This window comes from Myiozetetes cayanensis, unplaced genomic scaffold, assembly GCF_022539395.1.
Source record: "Myiozetetes cayanensis isolate MyiCay16 unplaced genomic scaffold, myiCay2020 scf6-25, whole genome shotgun sequence".
Taxonomy (NCBI): domain Eukaryota; kingdom Metazoa; phylum Chordata; class Aves; order Passeriformes; family Tyrannidae; genus Myiozetetes; species Myiozetetes cayanensis.
In genome coordinates this window covers 55,899,224-55,918,142 of record NW_026087853.1, presented here as the reverse complement: position 1 = coordinate 55,918,142, position 18,919 = coordinate 55,899,224, and the positions used below count along the sequence as shown (strand labels likewise).

The window sequence follows — 18,919 nt, the reverse complement described above, 5'->3', positions numbered from 1 at the left end:
ATTATGGAATATTAGAAAAAGAACCATCCTGGCAGAGGAGTGGGCGCTCCAATCCTTTAAAAATTTTGGTGCGCAGCAAAACTGTCCAGGCTGGGAAAAAAATAGGAGAGAGGAAACGGGGGGGGGGGGGGAAGCTTTTCCCCTGGGATCAACTACAAAGAGCAGGCGTTCAGGTTGGAGAACGTGTCTTTTTAAAGGACAGATGTGGCAGGTACACGCCGGTGACAGCAATAATGATAATAATAAATTTATAACGAACAGCAATGCACTGGTAACTGCTCCACTCCCCTCCCCGGCGCCCCCGTAAAATAATACCGAGTCTCCTTGTATTTCCCTCCCCGGTGTCTGTGTGTGGCCTTAGCCCCATTCATCATTTGGCTCCCAGTGCAGAACTCGCTCCATTTTTAAAATTATGCATGATCCACTGAAGAGACAATTTGGGTTTCCCCCACCTCTCCCTTGCCCTTGAAGAAAGCGAGCCCTTGTCTCATTTGCATTAAACCCCTGCTCTCTATAAGCTAGGCAAAGGGGAAGGACTTGAAGCCTATGGGATGGCTTTAGGGCTCTGCCCCTTGCTTTTGGCTCGCTCTCTCTCTCATTCTCTCTCGTGCTTTGATCTCTGCTTAACAACAGTAACGTCACAGGGACTATACAGGAGTTTTGTTGGAAGTTAGAAAGTTTTGCAGCCTCCAGAGGGCTGTAGCGGCAGTAGCAGAAGCAGCATCCAAGGGACTCCTGGAAGGGGAAGAGAGAGAGCGAGCGAGCGACTGACTCAGTCCTGCTGCAGAGAACTGACTCGAGGCGACGGAGGCAGACATGGAACATCAGCTGCTGTGCTGCGAGGTGGAGACCATCCGACGAGCCTACCTGGATGCCAACCTCCTCAATGACAGGGTGCTGCAGACAATGCTCAAGGCGGAGGAGACCTGCTCGCCCTCCGTCTCCTACTTCAAGTGCGTGCAGAAGGAAATCTTGCCATATATGAGGAAAATAGTTGCCACTTGGATGCTGGAGGTTTGTATCTTTTCGGGGGATTTTTTTCCTTTGCAAAGCTTCGGCACCGAAACGAATTAATCCGGGGAGCTGCTCCCCCATCTCCTGCCCCCCTCGCCCCTTCCCCGGCCCCCATCCCGTCCCATCCCATCCCCTGGGATCGGTTCCCCGGCGAGGGCACACGTTGTCTTGCCCTCGAAAACGCCCGCGTGTATCGAGGGGAAGCGGCCCCGAGGACGCGGTCGCCGCCGCCGCTGTCGCCAGTCCCGTGTCCCCGCTGCCACCGCCGGACACGGACCCCCTGCCCCTTCCCCCGACACACTCCGCTCCAACCCTACCCGGTGCCCCCGGGGTTCTGGAGTGGCCCGGCACCTTTCCCGGCCGTCGGGGCACGGCGGTCCCGGCTGCGGGGAGCTCCGGGCAGAGCCGGCTCGGGGCTCCCCCGGCCCGCCGGGGGAGCGGCCCCGGTCCCGCAGCCCCCGGCGGCGCCCGCCCCTGCCAGCCCGTGTGTTCTGGGTGGTTTTTTTTTTTTTTTAATTTTAAATTAATATCCTTGTACACGTATGCAAGCGGCTGGCCGTGCCAGTATTATGCGCCATCTTTGTTCTTTTATTTGCAAAGCAAAAGTGTTTATTAATCGGGAGAAAAAACGAAGAAAGTCCCGGGGAGCAAAGCCAAGGGTGTGTGTGTATGTGTGTGTGGCGGGGGGGAGCGGGGGAAGGGGCCGCGGGAGGAAGGTCGGGGGGCCGGGGGACCCCGCTGGGGCTGCGGGCAGGGGAACCGGCCGGAGGGGCTCCGGCGTTTCTGGGGGGAGTTGCAGGGTGAAAGTTTCTTTGTTCAGCGCGAAGAGAGGCTGGAGCTGCGGTCACCCCTCAAAGGCACGCTTGTGCTGCGGCGGCGAGCGGCAAGGTCGCCTGGGAAAAGCCAGTTGGAAAGGGCCTCGTCCCTGGCGGGACACGTCTGGGGGGGCTCCCAGCGAGAGCCCCAGGAGCTGGGCTACATTTTCATGCCTTTTCGGAAGCCCTGGGCCCCCGCGATGTATTTTTAATTAATTTTTGAAAGCGCAGCGCCCTGCCTTGCTCTGGGAAATGTCGCGCCCGGCTGTGCTGCAGGGCGAGAGAGGGAGGCGGTGAATTTCACTTCGGGGGACCCCCCTGGAACCCCCTAGCAGGACCAGAGGAACGGGGCTCGGTAAAGGACCCCCGCCGCTTCATTTTCAGCCTTTTTTGAGAGCTCAAATAATTTTTTAAATATTTTTAAATATTTTTTGAAAAGATGACGTCTGGGGAAATGAGGCTGGACGCCACCTTTGTGTCTCGACCAGAGAGGGGAATCGGCAGCACAACGGCAAATTAGATGAAAAAATAAAAGCGAAATAAATAAAGCCGGGGCCAAGCCCAGCTCTGCACCCCGTTCCCAGCCACGGGGGTTTGCATTTTCCTCCGCTTTCCGTTTTCTTTCCTTTTTAAAAATTTGTTCTAGGGGCTGGAAAACTGGGCACAGACCTCCTCTTCGATTACCCCCCCTCCTTTTTTGCCATGAATCGCCTGCGGGTTTCTAACGCAACATTTCCCCCCACTTTGTCACTCGTGACTTTCATTTTCTTTGATGCCGCTGGTTTTCCCATATTTATCCATTTCCCCCACACTGCATTTTCCCCTCGTCTCCTTCAACCTTGCCCTGCAAAGCCTGAGGGTGAGGGAGGAGGGAGGGCGAGGGCAGCGGGACAAGCCTGGCTTTCGCCTCTATTAAATTGTTCTTCAACGATCTTTCTCCTTCTTTCAGGTTTGCGAGGAGCAAAAGTGCGAAGAGGAAGTTTTCCCCTTGGCTATGAATTACTTGGACAGATTTTTGTCGTTTGAACCCCTCAAGAAAAGCCGGCTGCAACTGCTCGGAGCTACCTGCATGTTTGTGGCTTCAAAAATGAAGGAGACTATTCCTCTGACCGCAGAAAAACTGTGCATTTATACAGATAACTCCATTAGACCCGACGAATTACTGGTAATTTCACGTTTAGTCATTTCAAGAATAAAAAAAAAAAACCAAACAAAACCAAACAAAAAAAAACCCCAAACCAACAAACAAACAAAATCGAAACAAACATTGAAAAAGAACAACCAAAAAAAAAAAAAAAAAAAAAAAAAGAAAAAAAACAACCACAGGCCAACGCGGTGTATTCGGAAGCCCCGCTGCAGGCGGTGTGGCCGCTGCGGAGGCTCGGGAGGGGGATAGTGCCGGGACAGGGAGCGGGACGGGGATGGGGCCGGGATGGGGACCGGGACGCCCCCGCGCTCCCCCGGCCCCGTGGGCGGCCCGCGGGCTCCCCCTGGTGGCCCCGCTCGGGGGCGCGACGGCCCGGAGCCCCCGGCCCCCAGACTGGGGGACCACCCCCCAAAAAAAACCCACCCGCATCCCGCTTTCCTCCTTCTCCCGGGGAAAACTGCCCTCCCAGCCCGGCCGGGAGCCGACCGGCCCCGGCCGTGGTGCCGGCGGTGCTCCCGTGTGCGAGCGGCCCTCTAACCACGCTCTCCCCCCTCTTCTTCCCCTTCCTCTTCTCTCCTTCCCCCCATCCCCCCTCCCCTTTTCCCCTCCCTCTTTCTCTTTGCAGCAAATGGAGCTGCTGCTGGTGAATAAGCTGAAATGGAATCTGGCCGCAATGACCCCCCACGATTTCATTGAACATTTCCTCACTAAAATGCCTCTGGCAGAGGACACCAAGCAGATCATCCGTAAACATGCTCAGACTTTTGTGGCTCTGTGCGCTACAGGTATGAGCCCTGCACGTCCCGCAAAGCGTGTTTTGCTCCCCGACCCGCGCCCACCCCCCGCCTTGTAAAGCTTCCCGTAGCCGTGGTCTCAGGCGCGCTCGCAGAGCTGCGGGGAGGTAGTTTAAGCCCCGATTATTGCCCCTTGTTTGCAGAAGGTGGATTTACTTTGCCAGAGGTAAGTTTCTTTTGTTGTTGTTGTTGTTCCAGAAGATATTTCGCCTCCTGAGTTTGGAGTTTGTGCTTGTTGTCAGGGAAGGGAGAAGGACACCCCCCTCCCCAGCCCCTACCCCCTTCTCTGTGGAGTCGCAGCTCAGCGTGGCAGGATCCGCACGCACCGGGCTGATGTGGGGGGCTGTAAAAAGGCTTACGGGGAATCCCTCCCCATGTGTGTGGATTCCTTCTCGAGACAGTTTTTAAAGGCAAGCAGGGAGATTTTTGCCTGTGAATAGCTCTGCGTGGGGGGTTTTAAAACTTCCCCTCTTCAAGTTGCCTCTTTCTCCCCCACAATCCCCCCAACCCCCCCACCACCACCTCCCTCCTCCTCCTCGGTGGCTGGTGGATTGGAGGAGGGCCACGCGGCGCAGAGGCTTTCCTGGCACGGGACCGAGCCGCTGCCATCTGCACCCTCCTGACCACGTGCTGTGCTGGAGCCATGAGCAGGGCCGGCCTCCAGAGATGCCGAGTAGTGGTATCCGCACTTGGGGGAAAAAACCTCGGTGGGACGCGCACGCACGTGGGCCAGTGCCACAAATTGACGTTGTGTAGCTTCTTTGTATGAAAAGATGGAAGAAGGATTGCAGGCACTCAGAAGCGGGGGGGGAGAATTAAAAAAAAAAAAAAAAAAAGGCAAAATTTATTTCACAGAGTCGGCCCTTACTGCGAGGCCTAAAGATAGAAACAACCAAGCCATAAAAGAGAAATTTATAAACACTGGCGTTGCTCTTCATCTTGGGCCTAACATCAGCATAACAGGTTAGATTGCCTGGAATAATGCTGGGTGGTGTTAGGAGCACCACAGCCTCCCAACAGCCTACAAACCACCGGCAACAGCATTTTGGGAAAATCGATTGTAACTCTCCATGTAACCCTCAAATGTAACTCTGCCAGGTCCTACCAGATAAGGCCGCTGCGACTCTGAACGTGTAATTTGCTAAGTGTGAAGCTTCCTCGGCCTTTAGCTAAAAAAGAGCAGCTACCCGGCCTCCCCTTTGGATATGGGGATGTTTAACCTGGGTTGTTGTGTTGGCAATGACAGGGATGAAAACAAGGGTAGTTCAAAGGTTGGAGACTCGCTAAGAGTCCAGTACTTTGATCTACTGTCGGTGTTGTTATGTTTCTTTTAGGAAGCAACATCCAGAGCCCTTATTTAACACTGCTGCACACCACAGATGGAGAATGGATCAGTAAATGAGAACCATGTACTGGGAGTTTTACTTAGATTTTTACACAAAAACCCAGCGCTGAGCTCACCAGAGCTGGGGCCCTCTTCAGCTCCCTCCTGAAGTTGGGAGCATTGCCTGGGGAAGGCTGCCACTAGGCTCTGTGTTTTTTATTGTTATTTTTGGATGTCAGGAATTCCTCTTACCTTTTCGCTTTCCTCACACCTTCTTTGTTGGCTAGCGAAGATCACATGTGGCTTAAGCAGCATCTGGACTTTGCTTTGCTGTTGCTGGGTTGTGTTGTATTTCCCCCTGCCAAAATGAACCGAGATGGACTGCAAATGCGTTGTGCTGCCTGGATGCTGTGGGGCCCAATCCAAAGTCCACTGGAAACACTGACACTCGCTTAAGTGGCCTCAGGGGCAAGTGCAAGTCTATCCTTTGCCTGTGTCCTCTTCTGTAAAGGAGGTTCTCCTAAGAAGAGACTGCAGAACAATGCTTACTTAGAAAATAAAGCCTTGGCCGGTTGGCTTAACAAGGTGAAGGCTGTGGAAGTGTTTGCAGATGAGTGTTGTATGTGTTTGCTCCAGAAAGAGAAGGTTACGCTGCAAGGTGAACTTGAGGGGAATTCCTTTTAAGCTCCCTCTTCAGTTGTCTGGCTAGTAGAAGTGGATTTGTTTGATTTGGTTTGGTTTTGAAAAAATCCATTTTCACCCAAAGGATGTCTTTGTGCTGTGGTAGGTTTGGGAGAAAAAGCAAAAAAAAAAAACCAAAAAAGAAAAAAAGAAAAAAATTACCAGGGGTTGTTTGAAGTTAACACATAATTGAGCTTAATGAATGGGGCTTTGGCATGGCCGAGCAAGGCAGGGAGAGCTCAAAAGGAAGCAGGCCTCTTTTGGCCCAAGTTAAGACCAATGTTGAGGGAGAACTGCAGCTCTATACAAGCATAACAATGAATAGCAACAAATATTGGAGCTTCAGCATTTCATTATGTTCCTCTGGTTATCAAAACATACCAGGCTCCTCTTTATTATTATTATTATTATTATTATTATTATGGCCATTATTATTGTTGTTGCTTTGCTCCTCTCTGAGGGAGAAAGAAAGGTCCCCCCTTTGAAACAAGCGCGTTACAATTCCCCCATTCTCCAGCCTTTTATAAAATTGGAAGTCTCAAGGTATGTGACCAGTTGGAACCTGTTGCATCTTGCAGCAAGTGATTTATGTTCGCAGTTTTGATTTGCCTCAATGAAAAGATTTTCATTCATAGCCCCCAGCTCTCCAGACGGATGGAATTGCTGCTCCATTTAAAAAGGAAAAGGGGTGACTCGCCTTGTTAGGAATTTTTTTTTTAAAGCGCTGCAGCGCCTATATGCCTGCTTTGTCCTCCCTTCAGGGTGGCTGGCATTCTTCTCTCTCCTCCCCCTCCTCTCTCTCTCTCTCTCTCTCTCTTTTTAACAACGCTGAAGTTGTTTATTCTTTTTGGATGAAGTCTCAGATAGGCTACTGGGGATGTGTGCTTCAATTGATGGGGCCCCCTACCCCATTGTGGCTGTGTCAGGTCTAATTCATCTCACCGAAGCCCCCTTGTTCCTGAGCGCTCAATAGCGCAAGATGAGGCGATGGAGGCTGACAATGATGCCACACTCTTCACTTGGGGGCATCCAATTACAGGCGAGAGGGGCCCCCTGATTAATATGCTGAAATTAGTGGCCTCTGCCACAAATAATTCCTTGTTGAGTTGCAACAAAAAGGCAGTCCATGCTGCTTGTCTGGAGTGGTTATAGGGACAGACACAAACTGGTCATTTAAACTTCATTATCACTTTTCCACCTTGGAAAGAATGAGGGTGTGACTATGAATTCATGTTCTTGTTTACTGCTCCATTTAAAAGAAGAACGCAAATATTAATCCCAAACGTGGTCCTGTCAGGACAGAACTCATTAAACTGACACTTTTTGGTCATGTTCTGTTTGTGGAGCTCGGTAAATAGTGTCGTGAACGTGCTGCAACCCCATCTTGGTGGGATTCATGCTTGCCTACTGAAATGCCCCGTTTCTGAAGCCTACCTGCAGCTGTGTGTCAGTATTCCAGTTAGGGATGGCCTTTGGAATGTGTCAATAAGTGTCAATAAGCAGCCTGGACTACTTTGGTTTTTGGGAATGACAGCAGCTTGCTAGAAGGTGGGTGTGTTTATACCTGCCTGGAAAGGGGCAGATTAGGAAAAGGGGATAAACTAAATTTATCTTAAGCACAGTAACATGAATGAGATGGCTTTAGGTCGAGCTCGCCTTTTTTCCCTGGCAATGCATCACAAAAGTCTGGCCAGAATTTATCCTATCAGTTGTAATTTTGGAGATTTGGTAGAGCTCTCTGGGTGAAATGCGGCTTTGAAGGTGGGTATTGGTCAGGGCCACAATGGAGTGTCAGAGGTGTGTGAATAGACTCAGAGCCAGGACTTTCATGGAGTCCTGAAGTCTTTAGTTTCACTGGTAAAACATTTACACAAAAGTTATTTTATCATAATAAAGGAGATGCATGATTTAATACTTAAACTGTTCCACTGAGCCCTCTAAGCTGTCCATGCCTTTGATTTCATTCAAGGGTTTGACAGATGGTTTATATTTTTTCAACCCAGAGGAAGTTGTATTCTGATAAAATGCTGAAGGAATGTATCTCAGGTTCTGGTGTACAATGTGGCATTTCCCTTACTCCCTCACAAAATTGGATGTTTGCTTGTGCCACTCACCTCCTTTGTTCCTGATTCTCCTCCCAAGGTGTGCACTGCCACAGATCAAACACATTCCTGCTCAGCAGAGTCTTAGCAATTAAAATGGGGGTTATTATTATTAAAAAAAAACAAAACAAAACAACACCCTCAAAACAAAACAACAAAACGAAAGAGATGCTAAATGGCAGAGATAGCCCCTTAAGGAATCATGGGAGTGGCTTTGTGGAGAGACCTACAGCAATGCAGTCTGGAAGGGGGCCCAGCCTCTTGTCAGCATGGTGTCACATCAGAATGTAACTGATTGTCCGCCAATTCTTGGGACCCCCGTCACTTAGTTATGCCACATTTACATTAAATCCCTGTTGCCAGGATGGATGGCAGCCACTGACAAGAGACTAGGTTGAGACAAAGCGTTTTTAAGATGAAACCGTAATTTAAATATGGATTATCTGCCTCCTGACAGGGTTAAGCAGCCTTTCTCTTTTCTTTCTTTTTGTGGATGTTGTTGTTCATTAAAGCAATATTCCTTTGGATGTCAGTGCAAAGGTTTCTGCTTTAAAGGGCCTGAGGACTTGTTATGAGAGTGCACCTAGGGTCTGATCCTGCGAAGCACTTCCCAACGGGAACAGGTTTTCTCAGATGGATAGTGCCATTGACCCCCAGTGGCGTTATCCACATGAGCAAAGCATTTTAACATTTGAAGAATGAGGGCCCTGCTTACGATAAAAAACACCTCCAAGTGATGAATGGCCTCCCAGGCCCAGTGCTAGGAAGGGCTACTCACTGCACTACGGTTGCTCGTGGGGATAAAAGTGTTTACAGGTTCGGACCTGTAACAGTTTGGAGCAGGAGGCACCTTTCTGCTCACAGTTTTCCCTTGCCTTTTGGGATGCAATAGTTGGCAGCTGAAGCCATGCTGCTTAGAAGAATGTATGTGTATGGACAGGCTTCTCCTAAAGCAATCATTTCAGTCTTTTTTTTTTTTTTTTTCTTTTTTTTTTTTCTCTCCTTTCTTCATACAGATATTAAATTTATTTCAAACCCACCTTCCATGATCGCAGCTGGCAGTGTGGTAGCAGCTGTGCAAGGCCTGCATCTGGGGAACACTAACACTTTCCTCTCCTATCAATGCCTCACACATTTCCTATCACAAGTTATCAAATGTGATCCGGTAAGTGACTCTTTCTCTTGGTTGATCTCCTGTTTTTTTAAGAATGAACTCCTGCTCGTTGCATAGTAGCTAATCTGACAGTAAATCCTGGTAAAAGTCAAAGCACCGAGTGGGGTTTTTGAATGTGTTTCTCTTGTGTTGTCCATTCTGGTTATTTGGCGGTCATTACATCCGTTAATAATCTGTGATTACGCTGCTGCAGTGCCACATCCAGCTCTAATGTGTGTGAGGGAGGCGTTATCTGACAAAGCCCGGCATCCACTCAGGACCTTGCAGGGGCTGTTTGGCTGTGGGTAATTAAACCAGGAGTCTGTGTAAAACAAAACTTCGAGAATAAGACGAGGAAATAGTTACTGAGACCTCGTGGTATCTCTGACCTTATCTTTGACCATTCTCGAGGCCTTTTATTGTGCCAAGTGGTGTGAAAAAGCCCTTCTTAAAAGAGTTCTAATGATCTAATTTGGTTTATTACGTGCTAGACCTGCACAGTAGCTGGTATTGAATTCCTTTTTGGAACAAATGCTTGTCCCACGACTTTCTGACAAGGTAGATGGTCCTCACAGGACTCTCATTTTGCCCTGCAGCTTCCAGGAGATGCACATCAGTAACTAGTGAGCAATAAACCTTTCATGAGTGAATGGGCCAGGAAGGGAGCCTACAAGGAAGACCTAAAGTCAATGATCCATGTCATAATGGTGTGTGAAGTTGGGGCAGAGTTGAGCTTTGTTTTGTAACAATGTGGAAGACCAATAAATAGATGCTTTAAAAAGGTTCTTGTGAGGTCTCCAAGCGCTGGACAATGAGTCAAATAAAGACAACTCTGTGGTTAGCGGCAGAATCTTTGAGATGCTGTTAAATTATTTTGCATGTTAATAATTTTAAATGCACAGAGAACTGTACTAGTCCAGCCACTGCAAAACTAGGTTTGTCTCACGGGACTTTGTTGACTGGATTGAGGGATTTCTGGAAAGATGAATGCATCATAACTGAATATTCACAAAAGAATTACTTCACCTTTGATAGACCATGTGAAACAATTGCTGAAAAATACAATTTCTCAGCTTATTATGTTGATCACCTTAACAGTGCCTCAGCACTGAGTGTTATTTTGCCATTTATATTACTGTGGCTAAAGTAATAATACAGTGCTGAAATGTGAAATATTATGAGAAGCTGAAATGCTGAAATAATACACTGCTCAGTTTGATATGTACATGTAATGCTTTTAGTGAACAATGCAGATATTTCAGTGTATGGGTTGGCCACTGTCCAGTGTGAGATGTTTGAAGCAGGTACTGAGGGGAAACACTAGGATTGCTATCTGTTGAGGCAGTATTTTGATTCAAACAACATTATTTAATCATTCCTGATAGGGAGCATTGAAGTAGATTCTCTCACATCTTGGAGAACAACAGCACGTCCTTATGTGAACTTGACTTAGCTGGTGACAGAGCTCTTTAAAAAGAAAACAAGCGTTCTTTTAGCAAGAAAGCGAATTTTTGCTTATTTAATTTTTTTATTGTCCATAGTCAGTGCAAGGCCACAGTCTGACCTGAGCTTAATTGTCAGCTTTAAAAGGAAGCAACTCCCCTCCAGCTCTCAGTGCTAAATATAAGGCACGTGTTGGAGCAGTTGGAAGTAGGGATAAGGATTTTTATATGGGATGCTACAGAAAATTAGCATCATAAAATTATACGTGTGTGTACATACACTGTTGTAGTGGAATAAGGGAACAGCAGCTCTCATCACTACAGTTGCTCTGAGCAGAGAAGTCTGGTGGTTTCACACCCAACACAGTTCCCCTGCAGAGAGTCTTTCCCATAAGATGTACCTATGCAATCCATGCTATCAAATGCCCTTCCTATTAGCCTGTTTCAGTAGCACGTGTGTGAACTGTGCTCTTCCCCAGTGATGCTTCCCCTTGTCAGGCTTCACAAGCAGATATGCTTTGTATTGGATTGCCTTGAAATATTAAGATGCTGATTGTCTGTTAGCTGGTCTGTTGGATTTCAGGTTACATAATTACACTTTTTTACCTCTCATCTCAGAGAAAGCTGAACCTAAAGTAAAATGAATATCACCTGATTGGAATTCCTTTATGGTTCATGTTTACGTTGGTAGGAGTCCAATTTCCCATTTCGCCTTTGATCAGGGGTAATTAGAAGTCAGATAATCACAATTAGAAGCCTTGGGCTGTCTTCCATCATTCTATTCTTGACCCCATCATCCAAACAGATGGAATTTTACCTGACATTCATTTCCAGGCCAGAAATTTGCTAAACTAGATTAGATTGGGTCTCCACGCTGTCTGTTAGTACACTGGAATTCGCCTCCTGCCTGCCCCTTCTCAGAGGCACCTTCAAACATGTGCTTGTTATCCAGGACGGGTCAGGCAGTAACAAAGGATTTCCAAGCAGTTTCTTTTTGTTGTTGTTGTTTGTTTCCTTTGCTATCTGACCCTGGAGTCTGATCATGTCTACTGTGTCTTGAAGGTATTTCACCACATCAGTTAAGCTAGAAAGTCTCTTTTTTTTTTTTTTTTTTTCCCTCCACTGAGGAGCTTAATTAATCCAGGAAGGGTTTATGACCTTGAACAAACTGTGGGCATTGAAAATTTGGGTAGTGAAGCAGAAAAGTTGTTGGGAGAAGTTATCAGAGTAATGCACAAGTTCTGTATTTGCTTTTCAGTGCTCAGAAGCACTGAGAATGGAAACAGCTTTGCTGAGGTCGTTCGTAGAGAATTTTATATTTTGCAGGTATTTTTGCTAGCTCTAAATGCATTCCTGCAGGCAAACTATTTATCTAATAGTCATGTGAATAAGCAATGAACAAAATCCTTAAAACATTAAAAAATTAGTTCTCATTCAAGTGTAGCTTCAAACAGTCTGTTTGTAATAAATTGTAAAGATTAAGTTTTAAAAAAAATACAGTTACAACATGCTGCACGCTTGAGAATTTCAAAGGAAAAAAATTCTGTGGTCAGAAAGTACCTTTAAATTACATAGTCCTATGCAATTATTCATAACTGGACTCCAGAGGGAGAACAATAGGTATTTATAGAAATTCTTTTGAATGGTTTTAGTTTTCAGAGCTCAAACATGCTGTATGCAAATGGTTAGGATTAAAAAAAAAACCAAAAAAAGCCCCCAAAAAAACCTCCCACAAAATTCCCATCAAAACTTACCAGACAATCCACTCCCCCACCACAAAAACAGAAAACAAAAAACAAACAAACAAACAAAAACCAACCAAAAAAAAACCCACCCCAAACCCAGAAGGGTTCATTTTGCTCTGAACATAAATTTCCTTTGAGCATGGAAGGCTGAACATGCCACCTTGTTAAAACAAGAATTATCCTCAGAAGCGCCTGGGTTTGTAAAACCAGGTGCTCCTCTTGAACACATCGAATTCCAAGTGTGACCGAGGGATGTGGTACAGGACGAGGAGAAGGTTTTACAGTTCAGGATTGATCCATCATATCTTGAGGGGGGAGGGGGGAAAGGACTTCATAGAGACCTTATTGTGCAGGCCTGAGGTATGCAGGAGCCAAAGGCATGATGACTTTAGGATATGAGGCGTTTCTTTTTGTCATTTAAAACGCTGTGTGTCTCTGTCAAGAGGAAATATTACACTAGGGTTTAAACCAGGAAAGGTCATAGGTTATGTGTTTTCAGTGAGCTGTAACTGATGGTCTGATCTGCTTAGAGGTAGGATTAACCTCCCTCTCTCTCAGAAAGGACTTGCAGAGAATTGTTTGCTTGGGTTTCTAATCTTATTTTACCCCAAATGCCATGTGCCCTCATTGGTGGCAGAGGAGATTCTTGTGGTAGTGGAATCAGTGAAAAGCTGGCAGATCACACAAGAAGCCTCTGAATGAAGGCAGAATTGAAACTGGGAAATAAAGAAAACAGCAGGCAGGTCACCCTCTCAGGAAAACAACATTCATTCTCAGTCATGCACATCCTAACACTTTTGACGGCAATTTATCATGGAAGACTGGGTTCACCGCAAGGGCTAACACATGTCATAGGTTAAATCAGAGAAGGCAATGCTGAAAGGAAACTTCAAAGTCCTTAATACACAGAGTTAAATATGTTGGGGGGAAAAAGCCTGCAATGTTTGTTATAAAGATACGAGTAAACAGCTGGCTGGAGGAGTTGTGGCAAAATATTGTGGGATTGTTTTGCCTGCGCAAGGCACCGTTCCCGTGTTGTTCCAGTGGCTCCACAGCTCGCAGAAAGTTGGACCAGCAGGCCTTCTCCAGTTCTAATTGCTGTGATTTAGATATGACTACTCATGGAATGGTTTAATGCCTGGGGGAAGTTACCTTTCCCCACCACAGACATGATCCTCCTTGGCGCTTTGTGCTTTTGATTCACAAGCGAAGTCTGTGAAAGCAGCGAGGCCCTTGCACCCTCCCTCAGGAGGATTGTTGTGCACATCCAGCTCTGAGAAAATGCTTTGGAAGTGAGGGGAAAAAAGATCCCACCCTGTCTGAGATGTCAAGGTGAATGTGGTAGCAAACAGAAAGCTTGGCTGCAGCTGGTAATGAAAGATTATGGAGGAGTTTAGTGGTGCTCCTGAAAGATCTCTCCCTTTTGGGGTCATGCAGTCCAGTACATCATTCTGGATGTACAGATGCTTTCAGAGTTAGGAAAGGCTTAGCCAAGTTGAGCTGCCCACTGTTGGACACAGCAGCAGTTGGCAGGAACCTTTGGGCATGTACATCCAAATATATATATGGCATTTCTATGTAAGAAGTTCATATTAGTGGAATTTAGCCTGAGAAAATATTCACTGCTTATGGCCATCATTTCCAGCAGACTGCACTGCCAAAGCATTCCTGGGGTAAAGGTAGAAAGCACGATTTTAGGACCAATGGGCTTTCAGAGAACAGCACAGGCAGAAAATGTACATCTTCCTGTGGTCCTGCCCAGCTTAGTTAAAACACATCTCAGTGTAGTGGGGCATCCACCACGTTCAGCTGTAGGTCTGTGGGCAGTGATGGTGTGTCCGTGGGGATACTCCCCTAGGCCATTCCATCCGCAGCAGATGGCAAGAGTTAGTTGCTAAAGTCTCAATCCAGGCTGGCATCCTGCAGGAAATTGGGTGGCTCGTCCCAATCATGTCGCTGTTTGGGGTTTCTCTTGCTCTCCCCGCCCTCCTCTCGGCCTGCAGCTCTCCCAGATAACCTGATTATATTCCCCCTGCTTTTTCTAAAGAAATGCTGTTTTAGTCTGTGGCCTTACCGTGTTTCTAAAGGACTCTTGGGTCTTTCTCTCCATCCATTCAACCTCCTCTAGGATTGTTTACGGGCCTGCCAAGAACAGATTGAATCCCTCCTGGAATCCAGTCTACGTCAGGCACAGCAGCACAACGTATCTTCAGAAACAAAGACTGTAGAGGACGAAGCAGACCTTTCCTGCACGCCCACTGATGTGCGAGATGTGAACATTTAAGAGGACTCCTTCTTCTTCTTCTTCTTCTTCTTCTAATGGATTTGCTTGGCAAGAAAAGCAGACAAAGAAAGGGCATCTGAGAAGGAATCAGCATCAGGATCTCCCCCCCAGAAACCCTTTTCTCCAGGACATTTTTATACCAGAAGGGAAAACCGGTCTCGTTATATTTTTTTCTTGCTCTGTCTCCCTTCCATCTGTGACTTCAAACAAACAAATAAAACAAAAAGTACCCCAAAAACTGTCTTAAAAAAAAAGAAAAAAATAGTATTTGCATTACCCCCAGGGGTTTGTGCTACAAAAATAGAGGATTTTATACAATAATAATCAACTAGTTTTTATATTAAAGTGTTCTTGTCTGTATGTTGTAAAAATAGGCATTAACACACAAAATGTCTCCAGGGGAGGTATTAGATTTGATTTCTTACATATAAAACCAACCAACCAACCATTTTTAAAGTAGAAGAGGGTTTTTTTTTTGTTATTTTTTTTTTTAGATAGTAAATGAAATATTCTTTTTCTTTAAAAAGCATAGCTTTAACGCAGTTCTAGGCTTTTCTGTATCTTGCTTGCTTATGCATTTAGTCACTTTATAATTCATCTGTAAATGTTTATTTTATTTCCTTAGGGTTTTTTTTTATCCTCTTCACCTTATAAATGGTTAACGTAACCCATAAGTTAGTGTATGTTAGTATGCAGCATTATTATATGTTAATCTTTTTTTTTTTTTTTTTGTGCCTGTGGATTACCTGTGCATAAGGCATTTGTAGGGTTCCAGCTGAGCATTGTTGGGAAAGGCCAATGTACTACTCACACAGTACCCTATTATAAAGAGAAACCGAAATAGTGACATAATATATTATATTTTTGTAATCTTCCTATTTTTGTAGTTACCTGTGTAAAAAATGCTGGTCTGACCCCACAGATATTCAGCCTAATTATGGTCAGGTTCAATCCACAGTTCAGTCTTTCTTTTTATTTTATTTTATTTTTTGTTTTGTTTTGTTTGTCTGTAATATTCTAAAACCATTCCATTCAAAGCACTTTCAGTCCATTAGATATAGGAATTACATTCTTTTATTGTGTGGGAATTTTGTTTTGTTTTTTGGTTTTTTGTTGTTGTTTTTTTTTTTTTTAATGGAATGGTTTGGAAATATATAAAGTGCTTGTTGCAAACTTGGAATTGCAAAGCAAGTGCATTTAACTATGGTGTTAGAGGAGAGGTGATTTTCTTTTCCGAAGGTTGTGTTCCAGTGGGAGAAATTGCATTCACGAATTGCCAGGATATCTTCCTATCCTTTTCTATAGAAAAGCTGAAGTTTAGAATCCTTTGGTGCCAACTCATCTTTATAAATTAGGGGCCTTAAAGGTTCACATATAGGAGACACATAGTTTAAGGATTGTCGCTAGATGTTTTACAACTGAAGGTTTTTAAACACTAAAATATATAATTTATAGTTAAGGCTAAAAAAAAAAGAATATTTATTGCAGAGGATGTTCGTAAGGCCAGTATGATTTGTAAATTAATGCAATCGCCCCTTTTGTTTTTAAAAACGAAAAGAAATCTTTCTACCCTTGATGTTGCAGTTTTAACACAGCTTATTAAAGCAAAAAGGACACGCTTCAAAGAACAATCCCAAAACCAAGCAGTGCATTTGGCCCCTTATTTTTTCATTTTAAAAGCAGTCTAACCATGAAAAAAACGCCATAGTTAATAGATATGAAAATTGGAGTACTTGAAAGTTTTTATTCCAGTATATGCCCCATTTTTTTTGTTTTTTGTTTTTTTAATTTAGCTACAAATAGAAAATTTGCACATCTTGGCTATGTATCTTTTTATTATTATTTTAGAAAGTAGCTGAAGGGACGTGGACATAGCTGTTGAAGTTGATGCTCGAGGAGAATGTGATGGTGAAACGTATGTGAGAAAACTGCCGCTAAGGTGTTGATTGTAAAAAAAATAAAAAAATCCAACAAAACAGTAAAAAAAAAAGGAACAGAAAAAAAAAGTAAAAAAGGAAAAAAAAGTTAAAAGATGGAAAAAAAAAAAAAGAAAAAGAGAAAAGAAAAGGAGTGGATGCTCCGTTTTTATTGAGCTGCTATGGATAAATTCCCAGCATGGTTTGAAAAAAAAAATTAACATTGCTTCTCTGTATCTTTGTCATTGTGTTTTGCTGCTATTTTGTGGATCAGTTTTTTTTTTTTTGTTATACAATGTCATATACTGCCATGTTATAGGTTTTAATTTTCTCATAGAAAATTATATTATTGACATCATTTTTTTGTAGAATTTTTTTTTTATGTGATCAATTTTTACTTAATGTGATTACTGCTCTATTCCAAAAAAAAAAACAAAAAAAGGTTCCTGTTTCACAATACCTCATACTTCAGTTTTTAACCGTGTCTAGACCAGGTTTTAATGTTCTTACAGTGCCTCATAGTTCTACTGCAAAAGGAAATGCATCGAATGGGTCTCGCGATTTGCAACTAGGTTGCATTAATTTAAGAAACGGCAGACATTTCAGATCAAGTCATGTCAAGGGTTTTTCTTTTTTTTTTTTTGGTTTTGTTTTGTTATGCATTTTATAAAGCTGGATTCCTTGTCTGATCTGGGGTTTATTATCATAGTAGTTTTAAGCTGTGTTATTAGCCACATTTGATATATGAAAGGTGCATTATAATATAACTCTTGTGTGCCACCTGATGTGGTTTCCCCTCGGCTGGGACACATCATTTGGTATGATAGGTTATCTTCTGGAACTCTAAGTATTTTGTGTGTTTAATCTGTTATGATATACTAGGGTTATTTTGTTTGTTATTTTTGGGTTTTTTGGTTTTTGGTTTTTGGTTTTTTTTTTTAATTATAGCATAATGCTAATTTAAAAAGCCTGTAAATCTCATAAATAAGCCAGCTAACAGAGTTGTATGCTGAAGAATAATCTAGCTGTTGCCTGTATGCTGCTAAACCAAAACAGAATTAGAACTCACTTTGAGGCAAATGCAGTTAAGATCCTACATAGTGCATAAATAAAGCCTTGCAATGCTACTGGCAGTCGCAGGACCCAGGAGGACTGGATACATTCTGTCCAAATTTCAGGAACATTTCTTACTGCTTACCTCATAAAACACTTCTGTTCGTTGGCATCTCTGTGTCCCTGAACCAAACCTGATACTATTGAGTTAGTGCTTGTGGGTTATATTATGTTGTTACACTGAGTGGCACAGCGTGTGCTGCAAAAATTCTTTTAAAATATTCTATGTACTGAAAAGGCCAAATCCAGATAAGTGGGTTCACGTGCCAACAGAGATGCTTTATTTGTCACATTATTATAACAATCTGTAGTAAGCAAAGCGATTCAGATTTTTTTTTGTACATTTTTATATTGTACTTATTGGCATCACTGGTCTGAAATGCACATTTTCACCAACAGACCTGTAACAGACAAGTTTCCAGCAAAAAAAGAAAAAAAAAAATACAACAAACACAACAAAACTAAAGTCTAGAAATAAAATTGGTAAAACCCAACGTCTGCCTCTTGTCTTCTTTTAACTTTCTTCTTTAATAGCCTTTAAAATGCTGAATGGTTGTAACTACCCACTGCAGTGAGTAAACCACATGACATTTTCTGGGTTTGACTCGATGTGCTTTAATACTTTCAGTGCTGAAAACCTTTTGTTGTTATTTTAGGAAACTGTAGGCGTTTTGGACAGTGGGCAGGTGACTCTCTCACAGCAACCTGTCTTTCTAAAGAAGCAAAATATTTCCTCTTTTTTTTTTTTTTGGCTGAAGACTTTATTTTAAACATCAAAGGATATTTATTTATTTATTTCTTTATTTTATTTACTCAAAGTAAAATATCCTTTGGTGTTTCTTGTCAATAAAGGGTAAAATAAAATAGGTGCTGGGTGGTACAGATACAGAATACTTGTATTTTTTTTAACAGTGTAAGGTTTTGTGTCTTAGAAGACAGTTTGTTTCAAAAGCAGTAAGTTAACCTGCCTTCTTTTCTGCCCCTTCCTCTCCTGCATAGCTTTTGCATCTTACTATTGTATAGCTAAGATAACAAGGGATTAAACCTGAAAAAGCCTACTAAAAATGCGTGAAAAATAACCAGACCTAGAAGGAGGACAAGGAGGAAAAGAAATCATGTATTATTATAAAGTTAAACAAAAAAATAGTATAACCTGTGTCCCAATTCACTATCCAAAATATCTCTAAAAACTGGGGATGCACTTTATCAATTCTTACCAGAGCTGAACACAGCAGAAACAGCCTATTTTTAGTGGAGACGATCAAGGTTATAACCTCCATATTTGACTATTTACCCCGTGAAATTACTTCTGTCTTCAAAAAAAAATCTACATAAAAGGTCAAGTGCTTGTCTCTCCTGTTACAAACTAGAAATTTAGCATCTGCCTCC

The 18,919-nt window shown here is 43.8% G+C and overlaps 2 protein-coding genes across 4 annotated transcripts in view; one reads left to right on the top strand and one right to left on the bottom strand.

The window, feature by feature from the left end:
* Positions 1–346: 346 nt before the first annotated feature.
* Positions 347–18,024, top strand: CCND1 (cyclin D1). Of its 2 annotated transcripts, none has more exons than XM_050335056.1 (5): positions 347–1,014; positions 2,779–2,994; positions 3,602–3,761; positions 8,894–9,042; positions 9,627–9,724. In XM_050335056.1, exons 1-5 carry the CDS (start codon positions 817–819, stop codon positions 9,648–9,650), a joined length of 747 nt encoding a protein of 248 aa, XP_050191013.1. In that variant the 5' UTR covers positions 347–816; the 3' UTR covers positions 9,651–9,724. The 2 variants fall into 2 exon arrangements, with proteins under 2 accessions (XP_050191013.1, XP_050191012.1); XM_050335055.1 differs by lacking the exon at positions 9,627–9,724 and adding an exon at positions 14,346–18,024 and having other exon boundaries at positions 353–1,014.
* Positions 7,962–18,919, bottom strand: part of LTO1 (LTO1 maturation factor of ABCE1) — a 24,025-nt gene continuing 13,067 nt past the window's right edge. The window contains exon 7 of one of the 2 annotated variants that reach the window (XR_007631416.1): positions 7,962–14,545. The gene's annotated coding sequence lies outside the window, so the exon portion shown is untranslated. Of the gene's footprint in view, positions 14,546–15,239; positions 15,321–18,919 lie in introns of those variants that run through there. The other variant, XR_007631417.1, reaches the window with a different exon arrangement.

Excerpts from the sequence above, each read along its gene's own strand:
- CCND1 (XM_050335055.1), top strand. The coding sequence starts at position 817 with ATGGAACATCAGCTGCTGTGCTGCGAGGTGGAGACCATCCGACGAGCC. Across the intron at positions 1,015-2,778 it reads TTGCCACTTGGATGCTGGAG|GTTTGCGAGGAGCAAAAGTG; the intron begins GTTTGTATCTTT and ends TCCTTCTTTCAG. Across the intron at positions 2,995-3,601 it reads TTAGACCCGACGAATTACTG|CAAATGGAGCTGCTGCTGGT; the intron begins GTAATTTCACGT and ends TTCTCTTTGCAG.